Raw genomic sequence first — 19,521 nt, 5'->3', positions numbered from 1 at the left:
TTCACCCCCCCCCCCCGATTTTTAAATTGGCATTCTGGAAGCTAACTCTTATCCCCTTAACTCATATTTACTCATTAACTATATAATGCTAAACATGAGCTAGCTGCTTCATAAGCAGCAGATTATGAGGGAGAGTGTTCTGTATTGGTTACAGCCAAAATGGTGTAGCCAAAATGGCGGCAGCCTGCCGATGTTGTGGTGGGTAGAACTCTCATTATTCTCAGACAGCACAGCCAATGTGCAGGGATGATTGGAGTTGGGAGTTGAACGCTGCCTGTAGGTCATCATATTCACATATGCCTTTTAGATGTTGGAGCAATAGGTCCAAAATCCATGAGGAATGGCCACTGACAGAGGAAGAGCAATGCGGGGGGAGTGCACCGCCCGCAGCAGCGTGATCCCGGTGGGGTGCCATCATGGCTTCCCCCCCCCCCCCGCCTGCACTGGGTACCACGCCCACAGAAGGCGTGCCATGCCCCCGGGACCCACGCCATCCCTGCCTTCGCCTGCTCTCCGCCCTCCGGTGCTGGAGCATGAAGCTCTGCCACTGGGAATAGCACAACCTCTCAGCCTCACCTGCTCCAAAGGGTTGCTGTGAGCATAAAAATGAAAATATCTTATTTTTTATTTTTATAGCTTTCCCAGAAGAATGAGTTTACTCAAGGGCAATATCTGATTACTTTCTTTAAAAGAACTGTTCTATCTGTTTTAACTTCTTGAATTTTTATCGTTTCATTGATTATTTTCCTATGTTTAGCAGCTTAAAACGATAAATAAATAATCCCATGCAAGCTGCCTTGGGGTTCCTTGGAAAACTAACCGGGTAAATAAAATGGAATTTTCCTATAGCAAGATTTCCCATGACAAAGGAATATCCCTTGCCTTTGGACAGAAAGTAACAGCAACGACGACGGCTTTGGGAAGAACATTTTATTGCTAAGCATATCCTTGAACGAAAAGGCAATTATGAAAAGAAAAGAACAGGCGAAAAAAGAAGGGACGGCAGGAAGGAGAGGAAAAAGATGAAGAAGCAATAACGGCACAATAAGATTAAATAAAAAAATTCAAGGTTCTGTCCATAAAACAATAGGGATATGGTAGAAGCCCACATACAGAAATGCACATGTTCCCAAAAAACTGTCCAATAGAAACAGACACCAACAAAAAAAGGAAAAGAAAGGTTGGTTTTTCCTAATTTTTTTTTTAAAAAAAAGATAAAGAAAGAAAGCAGAAAATCATTTCACAAGACTCCAAGACTCCAAGAACAGCAGCAATCTTTTACAGACATCAAGATATAATCAACTCCATGTATGTTCGGCCAGTTAGGTTGCCTAAATTCGTGCTTTTTATACCTTTTTAAAACCTGTCTTTATATATATTTTTTTCTCTGTTGTAGTGTACAAAAATAATTAAAAATAAAAAAACAAACAAACCTCACACACACTGAAAAGATTTGTTAGCCAGGTAAGCCCCTTCTCAAACCATATGAGAAGGCTGCCTTGTTTTTTTATTTCGTTCCCATGTGCGTGTGGGCATTCGATAACACTTCTTCAAAGTCAAAGGTTCATGCGACTTATAAACACCAGCAAGAGTAGATTTCTAAACCTAAACAGCTGATTAGATTTCATCTGTACACAGAAAAATTGTACATTTTAATATGCCAGAGTCCTCTATAGAATTTTTGTGTTCTCCTTGTCTCTCTCATTCTTTCTGTCTGTCTCTCTTTTTTTGCTTAATTTTTTGTAATATTTTTTTTTTTTTGCACATGATATTTATGGCCAAAAAACCCCCAGTTGGTTATTTGTTTTCCCTGTACAGCAAGTTGCTCTCTTAATGGAAGGAAAAATAATAAAAAACAACAATTGAAATTAAGTACATTGAATATAAACAACAACCCAATGAAATCTCAGAGCATATGTTCAACAGGGTACCCATCTAGAAATTACATCAGTCAAAAAGAAAACTGTAGTAAAATATGTAAACAAAATCTTTTTTTCTTCTTAAAATCTTTTTGACACAGATAACTGTGACAAAGTTAAAATGCACACACTCTTCATATTTTTAAAGTTTAGCTTTTTGTTGTTTTGTAAAAACATTTTTTTCTTTACAACATTCTCATTTCATCTTAAGACTTTAACAGCATTTCTGTTCCAGTCGTCCCATCAAACATACCATGATAAATATATCTGTATATATATATATATTTATATATATTATACTATTAATAAGCTCCTTTAGTTTTTTTTATTTATTTCTGTGTGTCATAGAGACTTCTTAAATTTATCTTCTTTCGTATAAAAGATAAAGGAAAGGGAGAATCGGGGAAATGGAAGGACAGCGAATCAGAAATGTCAAATCTACAAAATTAAATTGTTACATATGAAACACACCTTCATGGTTTTCTTTATTTTCTTTATTTTTAAAAAAGCACCCACCCCTATTTTAGTACTCGTTCATGACATGTTTTTGGCTCGTGCGACATTTTGTAGATTTTGTCACAAGTTGAACTCAGTATACTTTTTCTAAACATTCAATTCAACTGATTTACTATTGTTTGCATTCATGCATTACCATCCGCCAAGGAGCCAGAACCCAGAAAATGGCTCCTTTATTTTTGCTTGGTCTGTTCAATTCAGAATGGCTCAGTATTTTGTTTTGTTTTGCTTGGTTTGGTTTCTCAGTCCCTTTTATTCCCCCGTAGCTCAGCTATACTAATGTATACTAAGCAGTAGTCAAATACAGCCAATGGGGGCCCCTAGTCAAAGAAGAAACCATGTTATCTCCTCATGACTTCAGTCATAAATACGAGAGCCAGATGATGGCTGGGGGGCGTGGAGGGGTGTGTAATTCTCCATAACTGTCATTCTCGGCATCACCACCATCACTGCCACCCCATCACCTGTCCTTTGTTTGTTTGTTTGTTTTTACGTTAACAACTTACTGCAGACAACAAATTCAAGAGACAACACAACCTGATATGTAGAGCAAACACCATCAGTAGAACTTGAGTTCATATATGGCAACAGTCTCTCTTTATTACTATTTCTTTAAAAAAAAAATATTTCCCCAAGGTTTCTTCTTGACTTATGTCCTGGCTCGTTCTCCCAAAAACCCTCACAGAAAATGAAAAGAACTCAGACAAAAAACATAATGAAAACCCCACACCATTTATTAATTTTTTTCTCCCCTCCCCCTTCACAACTTGGAAAAAAAAAAGAGATAAGCTGGTCAGGGCCAGATCGGTGGTTGCTGTTGTTGTCGTGTGTGTGTGTGTGTTTATAACATTTGTCATTTTTTTTCTTTTTCTTTTTTTGTTTGTCATTTTTTTTTCAAAATAATTGAAACTAAACAAAAACAACAAAAAAATTAGCGTACAGTCAAAGATCATGAACATCATTAAAGACTCACTTGGAGATACGAAACAAGTAAGCCATGAAGTCTTCTGCCTTTTGCAGAAAAGTTCAGCTGAGGAGGAGGCCTGAAGGCTGTCCAAGTCCGCCAACATGGTAAATGCTGCATATGCCTTCTTCGGAACGCTAAGTGTGCTTTATAATACAGTAGGGTACAGAGTTTGGGGACTCCCGAGCGGTGACTGAAAACTTAGCACGTCAACAGCCGAAATGTTTATTCTCAAGATTTGGTTTTTTTAAAAATTTAAAAAAACCACAAACTGCAGCTCCCAATCTCGTTAGCTGTAACAGTTTTTTTTTTAAAGATTCAGTTCTATCTCATTAAGTATTTATATATTTATATATATAAATAAGTATTTTTTATAATTTTTTTCATTTCATTTTCATTTATTTTTATTTTTTTTTACACGTAATATTCTTTGTCCTTGTTTTTCTGTTTCTTGTGGCTGCTCTTTGCGCTCTGCTGCTTCTCCTTCATGAGCGTGCCGTTGCTCTGGGCCGAGTTGCTGATGTAGTTCCGCGTCTCGTCCACCTGATAGGACCCTTCGTCCCTGTTCCTGTACTTGTACATGGCATACAGGAGGATCAGGATGCAGAGGGCGGCGGCAGCCACAATGCCGACGACCATCCCCGTCGTGCTGCTCGACTCTCGGACCACCTCTGAGGCCCCCGGAACCCGTCTGATGCCTGGCTCCGTGGGGTTTGCTGTGGGCACATTACGGAACATGGGGGAAGTTATTAGCGGGCTCTTCAGCTTTGTGCTGTCTAGCTCATAGGCAGTGGGCAACGGAAGCAAGACTATGTCAGGCTGGGGTTTGAGGTCACGGTTATTCATGTTGCCGGCTGGCAATTTGGGCACCATCCCAGTCGAGGACGAAGCTGTGGAGCGGATCAGCTCAGGGGACAAAGCTGTGGTAGTAGTAGTCCTACCAGTTTCGGAGACTTTGTTAGGTCTAAAGTCCTTGGCTTCCCATTTGGGTGCGTGTGCTTTGTAGCCACCTTCGAAGATGGAAGTGGAAAGGCTCTTATCTGTTACCAAGGAGAAGGTGGTGTAAAAATCTTCATCATCAGTAGGGGGTAGGTTAGAGTCAAAGGTTTCCCCTGAGCCATACCCAGATATCACCAAGCCATCATCATCACAACCATCGCTGCCTTGGTCCGACAAGCAAGGTAACCCCGCCTCAGAGGTCATGGACAGGGAATCTTTGGTGGTCTCAATAATGGTGAGGAGGGGGCGGAAGGTAGTAGGGAGTGTAATGAAAGGTGCACGAGTAGCAATAGGAGGGATATCTAAAGGGTCTTCTACAAGAAGAGGGATAACTAATTCACCTCCTGGACAGAAAAGAAAAAAAAAGAAAAAAGTTAGTACATCTTGAATACAGTGCTACACGGGATGTTCAGCCCACCCAACTCAAAAGGTGTGTGTGGATGTGTGTAGTGCGGGTGGGGGCCTTAAAAATGTTGAGCTAGCAGGTTTTCCATACTTATTTCTCCCAATGGGCACAACCTTTCAAGGGAACCCTTCAGCCTTTTCACCCACCTCACTTAGATGCAGGAGAGGCCAAATCCATCCTCTTTTAAGCTTGGCCAAAGCAGGGCGTCCGCGATTTGGCTTTCGAAGATACTCTCAAAGTAACTTGCAGAACTCAACAATGGCATGCTTCTTTTATTGCGTTAAATACTTGAAGCTCTTTGGGAAACTGTCTAGTTAAATGGTGGCTTGTTGCATGGGGAGATGGCACTTTCTTCTTCAGGTGTTGCACTTTCCTTTCTCATTGTTCCCCCTCCCCCCCCCACTATACATATGTACTTAAGTTTCCTCAAATGGTGCACAGCAGGAGGAGCTTGGATGATGCGCAACTCTAATTCCATAATTTGCCATTTGCCGCTGGAAGTAGGAATTTCAATCAATGTAAAGTGAGCGTTTGACTGGTTTAAAATGTTTCTTGGAGAGCCCGTGAGCAGAGAATTCTTATATTTTGTTTTGCACCGAAACCTTATTTAACGGAACAGGAGCTGCATTTGGTAGATGGTACCTAACTTCTGGGAAAGTTTGATGGGTCTGGGTTCTACTGAATTAGGAAGAACAGTCTGCTACTGCTGATCTGTGCTGTGTGCATGTGCTATTACTTGCATAATCTGCATTTGTTTCACACACACAGTGGCATGCAGCTTGCAAAGGTGCTTTTTGTGGGGGAGGGGTGACATCACACATGCAACGTTGCTACCTCCTGACATAACATGCATGAGTGTGAGCATCACATTTCCTTCCCTAAACTGGGCATAAGCTTTAATATTTTAATACTCTAATTTACCAGGAACATTTAGGGGACTAGCCTGGTCCCCCTAGTCCACTCACCCCACTCCACTGTACACACAACATTGGGTATTCCTAAAAAGTTGGCATATTAACAAAAACATAAGAGCATATGTTCAAGAAAATTAACTCTGTCCTAAGGATTGCTGGCAGAATATTGGTTGATCTTTTTTAAAAAAAAACAAAAACACACACATTGATTTAAATGATATATATTTGGGCAGAAGGTGTTTTTAACCATCCTTTGTGAGGTGGAAGGCGAAAAGGTAATTTCAGAGCCTTAACAACATACATACCTTCAGCTTAATCATTTAAGTTTGGATACAGACCTTGGGCTGTAGTTATTCAGTAGGTTTCAACAGGGGTCAAATGCTGGAAAATGGGGAGTCAATGGAAGTGTTTGTATTGTGCTAGGAAGAAATTAACCTCACACAAGCAGAAAGCACCCTTCTGCTCTTGATTCAAGAGTATCAAGCACTCAGGAGCTGAGAACACTCCTGATACACTCGTCAAAGAAGATTGGTTCTAATGAAGGAGATGAGCAAAGCTTTTTGCAATAAGCCATTTAGTAATGCCAGTTTTAGTATAGAACAATGGAGTACAAGGGTGAATGGTCAACTGCTCACTTTAAATGTGCAGCTCACAAAGAGGCTGGAAAATGACCATGTTCATTTATATAGTATTTTGTAGATGCACTTCACCTGCTTTCTGACCCTGTGAAGTCAGCAGGCACAAAAGATTGCCTTTGTTTTCTCTCTCTGGTCTGGTGGCTCTCAAATGAGACACTATTTTTAAAAGGCAAAACTCCATATAGAGGTCTGTGCATCAAATGGCTTGCCGTGACGTTTCTCCCATTTGTTTGTTTGTGTGTGTGTGTGTGTGTGTGTGTGTGTGGAGCAATCACTCAAATCAGTAGGATGCTCACTGTACAAGAAAGCCTTAGTCGGAAGTACTTGCCTCAAACATTATACTATGCTCTCAATCAGTATTGGTAGTCATCAGGAATAAGAGCTACTCCAGACATCCTTTTGGTTCTGTATTTATAGACACAGGCCCACACTTTAAAGTGCTATTTATGCTTATAAATGGGCTTGGTGCGCTGCTGATCTGTCACCTACCCAAGGCTGATATGAAAGGAAACTTTTCTCCCCAGGGAAAATAACCACGGCTATTTTGCAATTAACTGCTTGGATGTGGTCGTAGGAACATAGAAAACCTTCTGTTCCAAAAAGAATTGCGTTCATTGTATGGGTTACTTGTATTTAAGGATGATTTTTCTTTTGCACTGACATGTTCTCAGCCAGGGCTTCAACAGACGGGAAGGATGAGTAGATGTCATGTTAATGGAGGGTTTGCTACTTGCTTTGTTCTCAAGGGGGAATCTCAGAAAATGTTTATAGATCACCTCTCACCAAGTGCTTAGGGAGAGGAGGCTCGGTATAATTTTGACAATGAAGGGAATTGGCAGGTAACAGAGCCTTTCAGGAAGGTGAGGCCAGGAGACAGTAAATATTAGGGTCCAGGATCCAAAGACAAGTTCCATGCATGTATACTTGCTTGCCACCCTTTGGGTGCTTCTAGATGTGGATGATTGCCAATCACCCATAAGGCAAAAGTGAGACAGCTGCTCTGCTTCCAGACTTCTAACATTCTGTAGCCAAGTGAGAATTCCTCCTTTCCCCAGCCATATTTTTTTGGGGGTGGTGGGGGTGAAGGACTTTTATTGAGTCCCCACCACCACCACATTCCCAATCCTGATTAACCCCCTGCTACAGTTTAGGGGGGGGATATGACTATAGAGTCAATACCATTAGGAAAGTGATCGATCAGAGCAGGGGGTGGATCACAGGATCTAGCCAGTGGGCAATGCCATTCCCCACAGGTCCCTTTGCCAGGTGGCTAGGACCATCTACCAGTAATTCACCTGATGCTAGATGACTCTACAACAGCTTCAACTTTCAGAAGGAATGAACAAGGCCTTCTCAGTGATGTTACTACTGGCTGTGGATATCCTTTCACAGCACAAGTTTGTCTTTAGGATCTATATAGCTGCCTCTTGTCTAACTCCTAATGATTATCAGATTATCTAATGTAATGCTTTCCTGTTAGGACTCTATGGACATGAGTTGCTTTCCTCCCCATCTTCCAGGCACCAGCTGCCACTTTGGGAGAACAGAATATATGAGAGGGATTCAACTAATGAGTCCTGCATAAGGACCTTCCCCTGCCCCCGCCACCAAAATTGTTTTTTTGGGGAGGGGTCCGGTGAACCCCTGGAACAGCACACAGGGGGCGGATAGGGGGTTGTTCCATCTGGCAAGCCAAATGTCTTGTCCTGACAGAACAACTACCTTATACATATAAGTTTCTCAAGATCCAAAGAACAGAGATTTTCCAGGTTTTGTTCTAACTATAAACTTAAAGTTAACCTATTCCCTTTCCCTGCCTGGCTTGTATTCCCAGCAGAAGGTCACACATTTATTGAAATGATTTATGCTGACAACAGACTGCTTCGGGATGAAATAGAAAGGAACATATAAAATGGCTTCTTCTTCTGCATTAGTGATGCCAAATCAGCTTCTATTTGGCCAGATAAAAATGCAATAGATATAATGACCAATCCATTTGGAGAGGGTTGAGTTCTGCTTGGTTAAAACAAAACAAAAGAGTAGTCTGGTGGAGTGGCGGGGGGGGGGGGGGGAGAAAGACACCACATGTAATATATATTGCGAGATTTTGTTCTTTCTGTTCTTCTTGGGATAAGCACTCCATACTCCTTAAAAGTTAGCGTTTTAAAATATGGGATCTATACCTGCTTGATAGCATTGTGCTTTCCTTTAAATTAGCAGTATCACTGGGGACATATAAAGTCTACCGTTAGCCTTGACGTCTGCCCTGCATTTTGCTTTACGAGTGTATTTATAGATACATAATTCATACCTCTGGGGCTGATCTCCAGTAAGGGCCCTTCTGACACTGGAATGGATGGAGTGTTCAGAATTTAATAAGAACCTTGCTGAACTGTGTAAATGTTGTGGGCAGAGCATGAAGGCACAGTGCATGAAGTAGCCAAAGTTGAATGTGTGTCTATGTGAAAAAAGCAAGCTGCCTCCACTCCATTTTGCTCATTTTTTGTGACCAAGTCAGTTTCCCTAGGTTTCCAGTCACAGAAGAGAAGTGGGACCAAAAAACAAAATGAAACACAAAAACATACCATATATTAAAAAATAATCCTAAAAGGGTCCCCTTCAAAGTCTCATGATGAGGAATACAAAGAGGCATGCTATGCTTTTTCTCTCTCTCTCTTCCAGATGTGGCAAAAAGGCTTTTAAATGCTTGCCAAGAAGCCCAGTACAGTGTATCCACATCCACAGGTATTTGAATTCCAACATCTAAAGGCTCTCATTTGCATTTTATGCTTATTCCTTTGCACTGAAACTCAGGTGCACTTATGGGGAGGGAATATTTCTGCTTTGGGAAAGAACTACAAACATTTTCTTTCTTTTCTTCTGAGAGACACAAGTTTGTACTCACAGTCTTTTCTCTCCCCACTTTTCACAAAAGGAAAGAGGGAAATGGCATTGTGTTTTTTAAAGTCCTCCTTCTTTATGACAGCTTGCTATGGGCAGAGAGGGAAGTATTCAAGCCACAGTCCTTGAGCTGCTGAAAACCTGATGTTAATATGAAGCTGCCTTAGCAGCTGAGTGTTTTTAATATTCTCCCACCTCTGTCCTAGCTCATTTAATTGAATCAGACAGGCAATACTACAAGGAAGAGACCTCCCTCTTCCATCACAGGAAACCTTACCTTACTGCTTGATAGATATTACATCCCTTGACTATCTCTCAGGAAGACATTTGTGCTCACATAAACCCTACAAGATCACATTCACTTCAAATGAAAGATCTGGCATCAAAGAGTCCTCCTCTAGAGAGCTGTTAGAAGTATGGAAGGTGCGAGCAAAGGATATTTTAGTAGTGTAGCCTGCTTCACTGGCCAAAGCTTTACAATCTCCATCCTAAATTTGTAACCAAAAGAAAAGTGAACATTTACCAGTAAGGGACATTTGTACTTCTGCAGCCTAGGGATTTGGGAAAGCTATTCTCCCCACCCCACTTTGAGTTCTCAGCTTTCCTGCTCGATGGTCTTGGATAGTATTGCTTTTAGGAACTGCAGCTGCAAATCAGACATGCAGCTGAATCCACAACCAAACTGCAGAGTCTTCATTGCTTTCAGTAGACGAACAGTCAGATGTATGCTTCCAAGCCCAATTCAAGGTGCTGCTTTTGACCAGTAAAGCTCTTTATGGCTCAGGACCCCTGTATCCTCTGCAATAAACCTGATACAAACCTACCCAGACCCTTAGATCTCCATTTGATGTGCTTGTCTAGGTCCCCACTCGGAGGAGGAGGAGGAGAAGGAAGAAGGCCTTTTCATTTGTCACTCTCCATTTATGGAATCTTCTTCCCAATGCAGTCTGCCTGGCACTGGCACTGAAATCTTTTTGGCACCATGTAAAAACTTACCTCTTTTCCCAGGCTTTTGATGGAATAGGATGCTGTTGTTTGGTCTTAGTTGTACTGCTGAAGCATTTTGTTCCTATACGGTGGGTTCCTTTGTGGATTTTTATATCTTGTATGTTTTTATTGAAAGGCTGGGGTTTTGTTACCCATGCTTATGCTCTTTAAAATGTGGGAAGTAGCTTAGGAGACCTTGGGGTGTGTGTAACAGGTGACTAACTGGTTTAAAATGATAGTAAGAATGATAATGTGCATCCCCATTTTTTTAAACTCCCAACTATCTTGCTCAAGACTTTACACATTTAAATAGATAGATAGATAGATGATAGATAGATAGATAGATAGATAGATAGATAGATGATAGATAGATAGATAGACAGATAGATAGATGATAGATAGATAGATAGATGATAGATAGATAGATAGAGATAGATGAGAGAGAGAGAGAGAGAGAGAGAGAGAGAGAGAGAGAGAGAGAGAGAGGCATGTCTAACAGAATGTAAATCAGTTAGGATCATACAGTGTCTACACCAGTAGGACTACAATGTATCAGAAACGAAACCTATTTATTACGGAATGTATTAGTGCCTACATGGAGGTTCTTTGTGATATAAACAATGGCTGTTATCCTGTAGTTATGCTAACAAACAATTTATTAGGCTGTTATGCTATTTGGTTAGTATTGGGTTAGGCTGGAGAGATGACTCTCAGTTTGAGGTTGAGGAGCAAAAGCAGCTTGCTGAAGTTCATAAAACGTGACTAGCTATAACTAGGATTCTGCTAGTTTCATATGGTTCCAAGAAAGCTCTTCACCTGAGTTTGGGTGAGTGGATGGAGGTTTTGGAAGTTGTTTTATCTTGCTTGATTTTATGCACCTAGGTAGAAGGGTAGAAGATGTTCTGCCACAGGCATCCCAGCAATGCAGTTGAGTGCAACAACTAGGTGTGCTCTGTGAAAAAGCTAGATTATACTGGCCTGAGTTCTTGCCATAAAACAACGTGGTCTTGGATCTTCTCTTCTTTAGCAGAATAAGTTTTTCTTGTATGCCATTATTATTTCTTTTACAACTTACTACCCCATGTGAATTACCTCAACTAGTATTACTTCTTCTGCATGCTATTTACTCCGACCCTTTAAAAATTCTACCTGTTCTGACCAAAGGATGTTATTATTTTTCTTTTTCTTTACAGAAATCCATGCAGGAATGAAGAATCTCCACGGGACAGGAGTCCTGACTAAGATATTTTTAAACATGTTATACAGGTGAAAGATATCATGATTCGATCTTCTACCACGGCAGTGTTGGATGCAACTGCAGAATGCGACGCTAAAGAAGTACATTTGAGAGTATCTTCTTGAGCAAAATTGAAGGAAAAGGTTCAGCAATGAAATTTAGAAAATTGGGTAGATCCTTTTGCTGGAATGAAATGGCGGTACATTTAGGTCATGGGGGCCATTTTGCAAAGCATGCTGGGTATTTCCTTTGTTTGTTTGTGTAGAATCTCCCCACCATACTATATAGACATATAGGTTGAAAAGGAAGGACTCTACTTGAGAGGGGCTGGTCGCAAATGGAAAGCTACCACTGGTTCTGTTACCCCTCCTACAAAAGTGCAACAATACATATTGAATGCAGATTTAAAAAGTAAACATAAAAACAAGTATCTTGCAAAAATTAAATGAAGGGATACATCTATAGAAGCAAATGATAATAATCATATACTGAAAAAATAATAAAAATCACAGCAAAGGTTAAAACTCTGAACTAAAAGCAACAACAATAACAAGTCATTCGCTTTACTACAAAAAAGAGAGAAGACTGAAAATAACTGGAAACACAAGAAAAAAAACCCCAAAAGCATCTTTAACAAAATAATTATAATAATAAAACTAAATACACATATACAAATAATCAGAAGAAAGCATACCACATCGATTTCATATCGTCAACTTACATCAACAAATTGCCCGCATGTTTTTTGGCATGAAAGAAAAATTTATAAAAGAAAGTTGTGTAAGAATGCTCTTGGACAAGCAAAATTGCCACATTTGAGAAACTTTTGCTTTTTTTTATTTTGCTGTTGTTGTTTTTTCCTTTTTTTAAAAAAACTTTTTTTATCAAAATGTGTATTATTTTCATTGTTTTTAAATATAATAATTATTTACGACAAAGGGTGATACAGGGAGGCAACAACACATACATCCACACCACATAACGTGAAAAATAATAAAGAATAAAAAATAAATCCTGCACTGCAACAAATCAGAACTTTTTTCCTACTGCGTTTTGTTCATCTTGCAAATTCCGAATTTTGTTTTTTCCCCCTAACAAAAGTTAATGGATTGTGATTTATATATATATATAAAATAAAAGCCTGGGGGTGGGGAAAACCTGTACACCTTATTGTCACAGAATTTGTGTTTTGATTGTTTTCATCTCCATATATCAGAAGTGCAATTCCCCAAGCACAGCTCAGATGCAACCTCAGCCATCAATGGAACTTGCACAAAAGCAGTGTTCAGCGGATCACACCCTCGGTGGTGTTTGAGAATCAATTTATTTGCCTTTTCTTTCTTTCTTTTCTTTCTTTCTTTCTTTCATTTAATTGATTGGAGATATAGATATATATTTTTAAAAAACTAAACAAAACAGTTTCTTTTCTTTGTCCTAAAATTTGGAGTGTGTGTGTTTTAAGGAATGGATGACTGCACATAACATTTTAAATGATGCTAAAGAAAGGGTGGGTGGGTGGGAAAGTGAGGGGAGACTTAATGGGAAGATAAGATGCCTCAGGTGGATGGAGTCGGGTTGTACGGTCTATGAGTGTACTACACAAATGAAGATGATGGGAGTGAACGTGTAAGTCAGTTGCCATGTCCATGTAAGTGCAGAACGGAGTGATCTAGCGGCATTAGAGCTTCTGGCTGTAAGGAAGGGATGGGCAATATACAAAAACAAATGAGCATATTCATGCCCATCAACAAAAAGAAAGAACAGAACTCTAACATTGACAATCTCACAAACCCTAAGCTGCAACTTCTTCAACATGCAAATTACAAAAAATTATTAAGAAATATAATAATAATAATAATTACAGTTTCATTAAAATTTCTCAAATGTTAAGAACAGTTCAGACTTTTTCCCTATTTAAAAAGCAGTAAAATATACAAACTAATAATAATAATAATAATAATATTAAAAAAGAAAAAAACAAGGAAACTATATTTTATGCATAGGAGTTGGAACAACTTCAACTGCAGCTCTGCTCAGCTCCATCGTCGTATCATAATCCTGATCATAATCTCTTCCAGTGTCTATTAAGTCTTTAATATCCGAGTATTAATTTAGTTTTGAGACATGAGAGGTTCCAACGCATGCAGCCATGATTGCTCAAAAGGAGTGGGCTTTCTGTAGTGCTTTCACGATCCTTCTCCCCATCTCAAATTTAATGGATGTTAAAATTATGCTTTAAATAATGCTTTAAAATCAGGCCATTTTTTCCTTTTTCCTTTTTTTTTTTTTTTTTTAGAAGGAAGGCTGTAGGATTCTGCAGTTGAGGTAGTCCCTTATTTAAAGAGGGAGATAGAGGGAAAAATTTCAGAAATCAACTCAATAATGTTTATGTTGTTAGATTGGAACAAACCAAATCTAAGATAGAAATCCAACATTTGAAAAGAAAAGACATCAAAATAGGCATACTTTTTTATTTAAAAAAATGAAAAAAAGGAAAGGAAAAAAGAGCACTTTATTCCTAGCAAGAAGGGAGAAGGGAACAACTGTTTGGGTTTTACTTTTTTTTTTTTTGTAATTACTTGGAAAGGAAAAAAAAAAGATATTTCACACACTTTCAAAGATGAACAAACCAGATGCACACACTGAAAAGGAACAGACAAAGCAGTCTAGGGACACTTTTATCATTTCAAATTCTTTCCCATTAAAAAAAAAAAGGATTTAAGTCCCCCCCTTTTTTAAGTCAAAACATTTGGCAGAAAAAAGGCCACTAAAAACCCTCACCCTCCCTTTTACATTTGCTTTTTAATTTTTTTTAAAAAGCTATTAATTAATTTTTGAAAGAAAAATAAAGAAATAAATAAATATGAGGGGAAAACGTGCAGTCTGGATGTACGTTATAAATAGACATAGGAAAATATAATATATATATATATATAAGAAATTGGCTGAGATTGACAAATGGGGTTATAAAAATAGCTTAGTTTTACTGTAGGATGTTAATAATAATAATGCATGCTTAAAGTAAGTTGCATTTAGGGAAAGTAGAAGAAACAGAACAGCAAGCTAGGAAGGGAGGGTGGGAGGAAAGGGGAAGGCAGGTTAGCAAAGGAGGCAATTCAAGGAAGCTTTTGGTATGTCATTCCACAACTGTCCACTAGGGGCAAAGCGCATTCCAGAGGGCGCCTGTGCAAGCTATGGGAGGTAGAAGGGCAAACAGGTAGGATAGAAATCGAAAACAGCACTGGTAAATCTATTTGCAAACGCTGTAACTGGAGATCAGGGTGATATGACTCAACCTTACAGTCCTCAGTTACTGAGCCTATCAACAAGTAACAACACTGAATGGAATTATTTGTAGGGTCATTAATAATGTTTTAAGGTCTTCCATACCTCATGACTGAAGAGGCTCAAGTATAGCTCAATCCTATGTTTGTTTACTGAGATATCATTTGGGGATTACACCCAAGCAAGCATGCATAGGATTGCAACCTCCGTAGAACGGATGGCTGATATTCACTCCTTCAAATGCAGGATAATTTTAGTAATGTGTGCAAGATAGGTGGAATAAAAAATACCTGGGACAGCACCAAGTAGTAAATAGCTCGAAAGTGCACTGGATCACTAATTAGACCTGGCAAACAAATGGATCATTTGTCAGGCAACTAACTAACTAACAACAACAACCCGGAACTGGTAGTATATGCAGATTCTGTTCACAAATCCACATGCAGGCAACGCTGCAAGATACGGACTGCAAAGTTGAGTCATCCATGAGCTGCTATTAATCTGCGAGCTTTTAATAAGCCACTGGGTTTAGAAGCCAATTGGATTAGAAGCCAATGGAAGGCAGTAGGCTTGTGCACAAGATATAAAATAAAGAATTCAAAGAGCTCTGCTTACTGGGTACTTTTCATAGCGTAGCCAGCTGTACTTTCAGACCCCACTGAGATAGCAGTGGCAATTGCCGAGGGCATGAATTTAACATTCACAGTATGGAAATAACAGAACCGATCCTCCCACAAATTATTTGATGCCTTACTGAGAAAAGTGTCCCAGGCTGGTTGAGACTGAGGAGAGAATGGGAGCAGACGAGAACTGCCCCATCTCCACGAAAAAACACAAGGTGTGAGGCCAAACTGGCATTTAGGAGGCCAATCATAGGAAAGACCACCTATAGCTCTAGTGGAGATGTGCACTGGAACTCTATACTGCCCCCCTTTGGGGAATGCGTTACATACAAGGGATGTTCAACCAGGAAGACAAAGAAACCTGGCTGGGTTAGCTTCAGGGACAGTATAATCAAAATACTTTGCTTGTGGGACCAAGCCCAGCTTATTAATTGTTGCAATGCCCTTTGAAGAATGCTTGTAGAATATGGAATAGAGAGGGCATTGGTCTGTAGATAATGTGATGGGGCTCTTTATCAAAACTTCAAAAGGTAAAGTCCCTGGGTGCTATTCCCTAGCAGGATTCTTAGCCTCTGGCCCAATGAGGTCTCATGAAATTTCACAAATGGGCACTTAATTATGCCCTGACTTGATTTCCAAACTGGAGATTTATGTCCCTCCTTTGTTTCATTAAGGCCTCAATTCTGTAGCCACCTACCCATGAAACACAATGGGGCTTGCTTCTAGGTAGAAACCTAAAAGATTGTGCTGTAAAACTCAGCCATCTCTGCCACCAGGCCATTCCAGCCATTTACAACTCTTTAAACTCCAGAACCTATGGCACTTATCACTATGCAGGAATGCTACCGCTTTCTATCAAACCCCTAGTTTTAATTGCTCTTGCCTACAAGCTTCAGGCAATAGACCTTGGAGGGAACCATGACTATAAAAGTGGCATGAATGTGCTTTGTATCTTTAAGGTATCTTGTGGGTCTTTCCATAGTGACTTCTTGTTACATTTTCAAAATAATTATCTTCAGGCTGTGCAACAGGTTAAAAATCTCTCTCTCTCTCTCTCTCTCTCTCTCTCTCTCTCTCTCTCTCTCTCACACACACACACACACACACACACACACACACACACCCAGATTGTCATGGTAGGAAATTGAAACCTCTTAGCAGGAATATCTTTCAGCAGCAGAGCAGATGGCCTTCACATCCTGTTTTGAACAAGGGGTGTGACTAGATGACCCCCCCCACAAGGTCCCTTCCGACACTCAAATGCTATGATTCTAAAGGTTACTCTGTTCTTGCTAGGACACTTTTCTCCCTTCAGTTTTTCCTTCACCTTCAGTTGGAGGCTATGCTGCCCTCTCTCTGCTTCTCAGCAAGTATCGTTGGCTTGCAGAATTTCCTTCTGGCCCCACACCTGTCTTTTTATGCATGCAAACATCTGGTCACAGGGAGACTGTTGTTCCCTTCTTTCCCATTTTGACATCACCCTAAAACCTAGGACAGAAAGTACTCCCCTCTCACCCTGACACTTCCAGCCTAGTTGGGGAAAGGGTCCTTCAGATTTTTAAGAAACATTTTCCTGCTGCAAAACCCAAGCCACCTAAACAATATGCCCTTTGTGTTGTCAGACAGGTGATTTTAAGATCATTTAGGTGTATTTCCCATGTCAAGGCAGGACACAGAGACAAATCACAACACTTCTTAAGCAGCTGACTCCATTATATTTTCTCTGTGCAATTACCCAGGAAGTGGTGGCATGCCAGAACATACTGCTGCTTGCAAGGCCCTTTGCTCAAAACATGTCACTGAGTGCAGAAAGCTCTGAACATCCTGGCTGCTTCAAGCAGCTACAAATGTCTTTTTTAATAGAAAGAAAAAAGCCCTTTGATCACTCTATTAAAAAAAAAAGTAAGTAGGAGTGAACATGCAAACTTTGCTCCAAATTGTGGAACAAACTGAAATCCTCCCTCATCCCTAAGCTCAATATAATATGGACAATAAATAATATTTAGCCATCCCTGTTGTCTGATTCTCAAACATTCCAGCAGTAACGTTTTGTGCCACATTCTCCCAACCCAAAACATTTTTGGTGTTGTTGGGACACCATACTACTGTGGAGAACAAGTGCATTTCTCCCACAGATTGGCTCAACCCCGTCACAAGGAACTTCCCATGTCATTATTATTTTTCCTTAGGGAACTCTAGCATTGGCGTGGGAACTTTTGCTGTGATGGTGGAAACAGTAATTCACATCTCTCCACAGAATATCTTCCTATAAGTTTAAAAAATATAGGTGTGTGTTTGCGTGTGTGCTCACGTGTGTGTGCGCACACACACACACACACGCAAACTCGGCACCTGCTTGTTCTCTCCCCTACTCAATAGCTGCTGCCTGAGGGAGCCATGTTCTTTCCCTGACAGCTTACATTGCAGGCAGGAGGAGGGGAAATCCCCCCCTCTAAAGTCATTAATAAAACAAATGCCACATAGCTTGGGGCCAGGCACAGTAAAATACATGCCTTTTGTAAATAACCCTTAGCAGGGCTACAGCTTTTCATCTTCAAAGCACTCTGGAGGCACTGAATATTTAAGGCCTGATGCATCTTTGCAAGACGCACAGGAATGTCTCCATTTAGCTGAAGTGCAGATGGGGTGCAGGCTTGATTGAGGTTATTAAAGGGATCAGTGTCAGAGCAAGGGTGTAAGAAATAAGGTCTCAGCGTCAGACTGGAGCTAAAAATACTAAATCAGGCATTGCTCAAGCTTTAAAATATTTTACTTTGGAGCAGAGTAGGAGAACAATGGAATCCAACCTTTTTAAAGCTCAAGGATAGAGCTCTTTGAAAGGGGAGCACTTTCCTGTCCTCTCACTCCAGTTCCCAGATTTATGGTGACGTAGGCTTTCATGGACTAGAGTCCACTTTATCTAACTCGTAGTGGAGGCACTAACAGTGTGATCCTGCTCAGAGGTTATGTCCCACTGTGTTCAGTGACACTTACTTCCAGGTAAATGTGTCTGGAATATATCCATGCTTCGCTAGCAATTCAGAAGTGTGACGATGGCACAGAACGTTAGCAAGAGTGGGCTAGTTGGTACATATGGAATTTCGAGGAACTGCAGTGGGTACTAGTCTCAAAATGCCTGCTGTGGGTCTGTGTGGCATAACACAAAATGGCTTCCATATCTAAAAGAGCAGAAAAAAGAGACAGGGCCACAAAATGGTGGGTATGCCCTCTAGCAACGGGGAGAAGATACCTACACCAGGCATATAAGATAGAAGATAGCTCTTTGCTCCTCTGCTCTGTTCAGGATGGGTGAGAGGGTAGGTGTCCAATCCTGGCATCCAATGAAATGAACGCATATTTAAGGGGGCATGTTCAGAGTAGAAGAAGCTGAGTCAGTGTAAATGGAAACTGAGCAGTTGTTGTACTATTAGATTTTCAAGGGATACCCATGGAGACCTTTTGCAGGTGCCCTAGGAGGTACCGGCAGTTACACATGGGAACGTTAGGCAACATTATTTTGGTTGTTTTTCCTAATAATTTTGAATGTCCCATCATTTACAGTTTATTGCCCCATGGAGTGTTCACTCAGAAACCAGGTATATTGTATCATAAATATGAGGTTTCTCTTATTGGTTTTCACTGACAAATGGCTTTTATCAGATGCTATAACATCTGTGCCAGGTTGAGGAAATAGCATCAACCTTGTCTGTCCAGACTATACATAATGTCATAACCAGAGCCTCTGGCATGCCATGCAGTGGCCTCTGGGAATGCATGGGGCTGCCACATGTTAGAGCACTTCTTTTGCATGCAGGTGCCAGGTTCAATCCTTGGATGTGTGGTTGGGAAATGACTCCTTCTGAAAACCTGAAGAACTGCTGCCAATCAGTGTAGACAGTACTGAGCCAGGTGGGCTGGTAGCCTGACTCAGAAAAAAAAGGAAACTGCTCTAGACTATCTAGTAGTTCATGTCTCAGACAGAATCATGGGAAGACACCAGTTGTATGAAGCAGTAGGGTCAGGGCCAGCCCACCCATGAGGCAAGGTGAGGTGACTGCCTCGGGTGGCAGGTTCCATGAGGCAGCAGATCCCGATGGAGATCTTTATTCCTTTTTTGTTCCTGATGCTGATC

At 40.4% G+C, this 19,521-nt stretch overlaps 1 protein-coding gene across 28 annotated transcripts in view; it reads right to left on the bottom strand.

Annotated features, from left to right (window-relative positions):
* Positions 1–915: 915 nt before the first annotated feature.
* NRXN3 (neurexin 3) overlaps positions 916–19,521 on the bottom strand; it is a 1,197,396-nt gene continuing 1,178,790 nt past the window's right edge. For 20 of the 28 annotated variants that reach the window (XM_083609454.1, XM_083609477.1, XM_083609457.1 and 17 more), the window contains one exon: positions 916–4,742. In XM_083609454.1, coding sequence (XP_083465580.1) covers positions 3,814–4,742 — 929 coding nt within the window. In that variant the 3' untranslated portion in view covers positions 916–3,813. Of the gene's footprint in view, positions 4,743–12,571; positions 13,173–19,521 lie in introns of those variants that run through there. The other 8 variants (XM_083609467.1, XM_083609468.1, XM_083609469.1 and 5 more) reach the window with 3 other exon arrangements.

Source organism: Podarcis filfolensis (genome assembly GCF_964270895.1).
Source record: "Podarcis filfolensis genome assembly, chromosome: 1".
Taxonomy (NCBI): Eukaryota; Metazoa; Chordata; class Lepidosauria; order Squamata; family Lacertidae; genus Podarcis; species Podarcis filfolensis.
This window is presented reverse-complemented; position numbering and strand designations above follow the sequence as displayed.